This window comes from Pseudoliparis swirei, chromosome 11 (genome assembly GCF_029220125.1).
Source record: "Pseudoliparis swirei isolate HS2019 ecotype Mariana Trench chromosome 11, NWPU_hadal_v1, whole genome shotgun sequence".
Taxonomy (NCBI): Eukaryota; Metazoa; Chordata; class Actinopteri; order Perciformes; family Liparidae; genus Pseudoliparis; species Pseudoliparis swirei.
Window position 1 is genome coordinate 5,256,786 of NC_079398.1, and position 8,224 is coordinate 5,265,009.

General features: G+C 42.3%; 1 protein-coding gene across 1 annotated transcript; it reads right to left on the reverse strand.

The window, feature by feature from the left end:
• Window positions 1-235: 235 nt before the first annotated feature.
• Window positions 236-6,981, reverse strand: LOC130201122 (gastrula zinc finger protein XlCGF57.1-like). The gene is made up of 2 exons (XM_056425850.1): window positions 6,720-6,981; window positions 236-1,997 (listed from the first exon to the last, which is right to left on the reverse strand). The coding sequence occupies exons 1-2, from the start codon at window positions 6,931-6,933 to the stop codon at window positions 649-651; spliced, it is 1,563 nt and encodes a 520-aa protein (XP_056281825.1). The 5' UTR covers window positions 6,934-6,981; the 3' UTR covers window positions 236-648.
• Between the last annotated feature and the right edge of the window lie 1,243 nt (window positions 6,982-8,224).

Below are 8,224 nucleotides of genomic sequence, written 5' to 3' on the forward strand. Positions count from 1 at the left end.
GGAGATCCCGGGAAGACCCAGGACCCGCTGGAGGGATTACATCTCGCTGCTGGCCTAGGAACGCCTCAGGATCCCCCAGAAAGAGCTGGAAAATGTTGCAGGTGAGAGGGAAGTCTGGGTCAGCCTGCTGGGTCTGCTGCCCCCAAGACCCGACCCCGGACTAAGCGGATGAGAGTGGATGGAAGCAAAAATAAGATGAAAACACTCCAAACAAGGCAGATCCTCAACGCAGCAGTAAAGTACAGTAACTGTAATTGTATCACACAAAAGCCACGTCACTGGACCGATAACTGATGAAATACAGTCTGCTGACATATTCTTGGTGGAGGATCTCAACTCAACAAAGCTCAGCAGACTGGATCGCTATGACAGCAGCTACAAGCACAACAGGAACACTCGGGGGTTCATAAAATACCCGATGACAAAGAACAGGGCAGGTAAAGCTAAACAAAACAAACACGGTGACTACTCTACCCAGATGATATTCTCTTAGTGGAGATGGCTTCGTAGTGGTTAGTGGATAGAGTCCTCCCAGTTGGAAGTGAGTCACTGGCCCAAACGAGGGAGGTCCAGTTTCTCAAGGTCTTGTTGACAAGTGAGGGAGTCGAATAAATGTCAACTTTACCAAAACAACTCAAATTAGTTCTCTCATGTGTGAGTTAACATGTGACTCTTTAAAGTTTCACTCCGTGCAAAAGATCTTTTACAGACTGAGCAGCTGAACGGTTTCTCTCCTGTGTGAGCTAACATGTGACTCTTTAAAGTTCCTCTGTGTCTAAAAGATCTTTTACAGACTGAGCAGCTGAAAGGTTTCTCTCCTGTGTGAGTTAACATGTGACTCTTTAACTGATTGCTCTGTGCAAAAGATGTTCTACAGACTGAGCAGCTGAAAGGTTTCTCTCCTGTGTGAGTTAACATATGACTCTTTAAATGACCACGCCGTGTAAAATATGTTTTACAGAGTGAGCAGCTGAAAGGTTTCTCTCCTGTGTGAATTAACATGTGACTCTTTAAAGTTCCTCTCTCTGTAAAAGATCTTTTACAGACTGAGCAGCTGAACGGTTTCTCTCCTGTGTGAGCTAACATGTGACTCTTTAAAGTTCCTCTGTGTCTAAAAGATCTTTTACAGACTGAGCAGCTGAAAGGTTTCTCTCCTGTGTGAGTTAACATGTGTCTCTTTAAATGACTGCTCTGTGCAAAAGATGTTTTACAGACTGAGCAGCTGAAAGGTTTCTCTCCTGTGTGAGTTAACATATGACTCTTTAAATGACCACGCCGTGTAAAAGATGTTTTACAGAGTGAGCAGCTGAAAGGTTTCTTTCCTGTGTGAGTTAACATGTGTTTCTTAAAATCTCCTTTGAGGTGAAATCTTTTCCCACATTTAGAGCAGCTTAATGGTTTCTCACGAGAACTACATTTTGAATCACTGACAGAAACTTCATCATTATTCAGAGAGTTTAAACCTGATTGAGGTTCTCTAGTCTTCTTCCAATCAACAGAGTCATCAGTATCTGCTTCTGAAGAGTCTCCATTCTCATCAGTATCTGGAGGTCTATCTGCATCTGGGTTCCTGGCTGGTTCTGGTCCTCCACAATCATCTACATCAGCTTCTATTTCCATCTGTTCAGTTTGTCTTTGATGAAGCTGAGAGGACTGAGCTTCCTCTTCAGCTTCACTCTTCACAGGAGTGAATGAGAACTTGAGACCAGCCTCCTCCAGCCCTTGAAGCTGCTCTCCCTCCTGACTGGTCCAGAGTTCCTCCTGTTCCTCTTTAATGTGGGGGGGCTCTGGGTCCTCCTGTTCCTCTTTAATGTGGGGGGGCACTGAGTTCTCTTGATCCTCCTGTTCCTCTTTAATGTGGGGGGGCTCTGGGTTCTCCCGGTCCTCCTGTTCCTCTTTAACTAGTGGGGGCTCTGGATGCACCTGGTCCAGACTGGAGCTCCAGACCTGCTGCTCAGAAGGAACCTCTTCTTTAACCACCAACAGCTGCTGGACGTCTGTGGAGAATAGTAACATACATTTATACATCTTATGAATCTCTTATCAAACTGTGATTTATTCAAGAAGTATCATTGACCGTGTTTACATGCATTCGAATAACTGGCTTAGTCGGACTGAAATCGAATTATCCGTTTCATGTAAACACCTTTGTGTTCGACTATGTGCGGTCCGACTACGATCCGATTAACACCCCTGGATAACTCGATCTGATCCGGTTGATAATTCCACGATCGCGGCATGTAGCGGTGAATTGGATTAGGAACTGGACTCGTCTTTCTTGCATGCTTGAGATCCCACCGCCTCCCTCCCATGTCGTGACCCGGAAGTCGAAAGAGACGATAAGTTGTCACTTCCGGGAGCCTGGCCGGCAGAAAACAAACAAACGCCAATAGCGCCATTTGCATTCGCTGTACTCCTATTAACAGCATGCAAGAATAGTAGAGGGATGTAGCTTCGTCTTGCTCTCTGTTCGCCATCTTTCTAGAAATGTTGATGTTGTTGGTAGTGGTGAAGAGGTCAAGCGGAAATGGCTGTATCATCACGAGTTGTAATGAAAACAGCGCCCCCTATCGTATCGGATATGACATGCTTTCGGCCAATGATTCGAATTACTCACTGCCATGTATATTGGGATAATAGCAGATGACCCAAAAGATAGCATAGTCCGACTAAAGCAAGATTCGAATTATACCATCATGTAAACGCACTGACTGACAAATCTGAATTAGTTGTGTATGAGAAAAGCATGACCTCTAAATAAAAACAACATTACATGTCATGTAGCAGACACTTATCCAAATCGACTTACAATAAGTGAATTCAACCATGAGTACAAACTCAGAACAACAATAAAGAAAGTAACATTTTTTCAAGAAAGTCAAACTACAAAAATACCATAAGTAATACAATAAGTAAAACCATAATTAATAGCATAATACAATAAGTAATTCCATAAGTAATGACATGAGTAATCCCATAGTGCAATTCAAGTGTGACTGAAATGCTAATCTATTTTTATTCAAGGTATAGTCGGAAAAGATGTGTTTTTAATTTTCAGGGGAAGATGTAAAAACTTTCTGCTGTCCTGATGTCATGCGAGCAAATGACATAGCCGAGAGAATTAGTGAACAGAGAAGAGGAGGGGACCCAGGACAGAGCCTTGAGGGACGCCAGTCGTGAGAGGAAGAGGAGGGGACCCAGGACAGAGCTTTGAGGGACGCCAGTAGTGAGAGAAAGGGGAGGGGACCAAGGACGGAGCCTTGAGGGACCCCAGTAGTAAGAGGAAGAGGGGACCCAGGACGGAGCCTTGAGGGACCCCAGTTGTGAGAGGAAGGGGAGGGGACCCAGGAGGGAGCCTTGAGGGACCCCAGTAGTGATAGGGCAAGGTTCACAGACAGATCCTCTCCAAGTTACCCGGTAAGTGCGGTCGTTGAGGTCGGATGGGAAGAGGGAGAGTGCAGTGCCTGAGATACCAGGTCATGAAGGGAGGAAATAAGGATCTGGTGGTTCAATGTGTCAAATGCTAAATAAGGGTCTAGAGCAGGGGTGTCAAACTCATTTTCACCGTGGGTCACATCAGGCTGCCCTCAAAGGGTTGGTTGTAACTGTAACACGGTATTTAAGTGTACTTAAATAAATGTATCAATATTAGAGATGCACCGATCAGGTTTTTTGTTGCCGATCTCCGATCACTGAAATTAGTATCTGCCGATCCGATAAAACGGATCACGGTGTCGATTGCATTCTATTTATTGTGTAGCATTATTGCCTAGGACTATGAGGAAATACATATATAAAGCACATCAAACATTAAAGAAATTACAGATTTCTTTAAACATTTAGGACTTTTAATTTGAAAAATCTCTTAATTGCGACAGTAAAAATGTTTGATTGCCAGGCTAGGGGAAGTCAGAGAAGTCATGAACACATCTGCATCAGTCATTTCAAATAATCAGAAATGTGCTTTAAAGTAACATCATGTAACAATTGTACCTTAAAGCCCCACTATGTAGTTTTTCCCTTTTAGCGCCCCCTTCAGGTTTTTAGGTATTTAATGTTTACTTCAGTGTCGTAAATACCCAGTTACGATAGGACCTCGCATACACTTGTATCGAGTTGGGATCATGTGTTGTCCTGTATTATAATATTATTAGGGTCCTCGTCGACTTCGTCGTAGAGGAACCTATTGTTATTGAAAGGATTATTATTATTCTCGGTCCGCAAGAAACGTCGACTGTCCGCACCCGTCGCCCAGCAGACTTAAATTCCACATGCAGAAGCAGACTGGTGAAAATTTTCATATTATTGAGTTTTCGTATTAGTACATAAAGAAATGGCTCTCTAGCGCCCCCTACAAACTTTCTTTAGTAGTTTTCTTCCCCCGATGACCGATTGACTTGAGATTTGGTCCAGAGGTCAGAATTGACCAGCTCTACAAAAAAGCCTCTCAGACCCCTAAGCTCCGCCTACTTAGATTTTCCGCCATTTTGAATTTCTTTAAAACTGTTTTTTTCCAACTTCTCCTAAACGCTTGGTCCGAATCATACACAACTTGTTGTGGTTCATTATTGATTCAATGTCATCATAAATCTTCGAAAGATAGTTAATATGTCATTGCGTTCAGAAGATATGGACCAATGAACATCCAAGGGGTGGCCTTGTTGTAAAGACACCTAACTTCCAAATCACTTGGACTATCCTCACCAAATTGGTAGCCTATGTCCACAAGGACACCTTTAACCTACCTTACATTTTTCATAACGTTTGAACATTAGGGGGCGCTATAATCAATCCCTCAAAATATGCCTTTTTGCCCTTTTTTCATTGTTTTTCGGGTTGTAAAACAGTTAACTCCTCCTAGAGCTTACACCAGATTCATTCACACCTTGGCCAGTATGGTCTTGAGACCTTTGTCTTGAAAAATCTTTGAAAGATTTCAAAATATTAAACTTTGTCGTTTGCGGACCGGCAAAAGAACGCCATTCGCCATGAAAATTGCCGTTGTTGTAACTCAGCCATACATAATGGAATCTGCTCCATATTTCTCATACATCATGACATAATGACCTTAAGACATCCATATGCTAATTTTTCCATATGCTAATTTTTTTTCTGGAAATAACGCCTTTACCATGAAAATTGACGTTGTTGTAACTCAGCCATACATAATGGAATCTGCTCCATATTTCTCACACATCATGACATAATGACCCTGAAGACATCCATATGCTAATTTTTCCATATGCTAATTTTTTCCTGGAAAGACGCATTCGCCATGAAAATTTGCGTTATTGTAACTCAGCCATACATAATGGAATCTGCTCCATATTTCTCATACATCATGACATAATGACCTTGAAGACATCCATATGCTAATTTTATCATATGCTAATTTTTTCTGGAAAGAACGCCATTCGCCATGACAAGTGGCGTTGTTGTAACTCAGCCATACATAATGGAATCTGCTCCATATTTCTCATACATCATGACATAATGACCTTGAAGACATCCATATGCTAATTTTTCCATATGCTAATTTTTTCTGGAGAAACGCCATTCGCCATGAAAATTGCCGTTGTTGTAACTCAGCCATACATAATGGAATCTGCTCCATATTTCTCATACATCATGACATAATGACCCTGAAGACATCCATATGCTAATTTTTTTTCTGGACTTAGCGCCAACTAGTGCCACTAGGAAGTTACATGTTTTTTACTTTTATACACTGCTCCTGATTATTCAGATCGCTCTCAAAATATACCAGAATAGACCTAAGACCTCGATGATGCTTCCCTGTGGAGCTCGTAGCGACACGTTGAATCACATTCACATGTAATTTACATGACAAGGTCTAGACTTCACATGGATACACATGATGCATGTATATGTTCACATTGTCTGGCGTCCCCTGCTGCTAACCCTGGACTCGCTCAAATCTGCTCCAAACTTCTCATGCTTCGTAGAATTCAAGGCCTGAGGATATCAACAAGCCTTTTTTCACTCAGAGTCAAAGCGCCACCGACTAGCAAAGTAAAATCAGTGTCGCGTGGAACGGTCAACCCGAGCGCAGTCGTGCGCCTCGGCGAGGCGGCGTCCGGCCAGCACCCCCGACGTGCGAAGCAGGAAGAGGACCCGTTCATCGCTGCTTGCAGCTTTAATTATTATTATTATTTGTACGTGTCACGGGTTATAAAAGGTGACGAGGGGGAGGTGACGCGAGTTTTTTGTTGTTGTTTGGAGCGCGCTGACAGGCGGCGGACTCAGAACGGCAGCAATCCGGCAACTGTTTCTATTTTGGATTCATACCAACGGGCGCTAAAAGGGAAAAAATACATAGTGGGGCTTTAACATACAAAAGTCTGACTTTTATTTTTATAAACTCTTCCTTGCTACAGTAAACATGTTTTAATTTTAGCATAATTTAAACTAAATCTTAGAAACAATCTATAAAGATACAAAATCAATTCATTGTTTGCTTTTATATGCTCGTGTATGATTTGTCGACATCTTATTTTGAAAAACGGATGTTGTTTCACGTGGTTCTTTCCGCTAACTTTATCAAAACCCTCGCGCGCTCCCGATCGATGCGTTTACCGTGAACATCAGTCTATAGGGGCTCAGAAATGTAAGTGTCGGCTGAGTTGACCGCAGTCTCCACGTGCAGACCCCGTACCACGCGGCCTGGAGACCCGGAACAACGAAGAAGAAGCACCCACCTGATGCTTGTCGCTCGTGTTCTCTGAGCGGAGACACGGTGTCCTCATAAGCTGCTGTCAATGTGTCCAACAGCCCAGAAGACTCTTCAACGGCCGCGTGGACTCGCTGCTTCACCAACAGCCTCATCTTTTCTCCCGGAGACACGGAGACCGACACCGGAGGCTCCTCGGACTCCATCTTTGAACGACGCATGCGCAGTTGGATGTAGTGCATGATGGGAAACGCCTCGCTGTCGTCACGGAGAGCTGATTGGCTCTTAGATTTGACCACAAACGCCACGATATAGACACGATATGCTGTCATGTTGTCATGGTAACGGGATGTAGTCAAGCCCTCCAGTCTCCCACACTCAAGCTCTTAGCAGGTGACGTCAGTGAGCCTTTGAGGGTTCAGGGTTTATTATATATTACAATATTATTGTATTGGGTCATCCAACAACAACAGAACACACCAGCCTCTACCTTTAGTCTGACTATTCAACATGTTAACGTCAAACAGAAGGAAAGTCCATCACCAGGTGGCGCTAGAGGACCACCAAACCAGAGAGTCCCAGCCTGGAGAACTGTCGTCCAGCTGGGTTTTCTCTTTTCTTTACTGCTCACATGAACGTCTCACTTGTGTCAAAATAAAACCTCTTCTGAACAACATGATGCAGACATTTACATGCATCTCTCAAAGCAGCACACTGAATGCACTTTGTTTACCTTTTTCCCTTTCTCACACAGAGGGTTCCAGTGCAGAATCAGTAACTTATTTTAAATTACTTCTTAAAACCATTTTTATAGAACAGCTTTTAAGTGATTTCGTCCTTTTATGCAGAACTTTGGTTCCCCTAATTTAGTTTGTCTGTTTTTAATTTTTAATTAAAATTTGAATATATATATATATTATTTTGTTAATGTTATATATTATTATTTTTCAGGGGGTCACATCAGGCTGCTAAAAGGTTGTTAACAGGTATTTAAGTGTACTTAAAAAATGTATCAATATTAGAGATGCACGATCAGGTTTTTGTTGCGATCTCGATCACTGAAATTAGTATCTGCCGATCCGATAAAGGATCACTGTCGATGCATTCTTTTTTGTAGCATTATTGCCTAGGACTATGAGGAAAAAATATATAAAGCAATCAAACATTAAAGAAATTAAGATTTCTTTAAACATTTAGGACTTTAATTTGAAAATTTTAATTGCAAGAAAAAATGTTTGATTGCCAGGCTAGGGGAAGTCAGAGTCATGTTTCACATCTGCATCAGTCATTTCGATAATCAGAAATGTGCTTTAGTAACGATATGTAACAATTGTACCTTAAAGCACTATGTAGTTTTCCTTTTAGATGGAATAGATATATGCTTTATTAATCCCCAGGGAGATTTGTATCGAGCCAGTAGCAGCAACACACAGAATAAAAAACAAACATAAGGAAGGGTTAGGGTGATCTGGCAAGGGTGAACTGTTAATAGACCTCTTGCGTACGGCAGAATGTTCTCCTGTATCTGTCTTG

Excerpts from the sequence above, each read along its gene's own strand:
- LOC130201122 (XM_056425850.1), bottom strand. The coding sequence starts at position 6,933 with ATGCACTACATCCAACTGCGCATGCGTCGTTCAAAGATGGAGTCCGAG. Across the intron at positions 1,998-6,719 it reads ACACGAGCGACAAGCATCAG|ACGTCCAGCAGCTGTTGGTG; the intron begins GTGGGTGCTTCT and ends TATTCTCCACAG.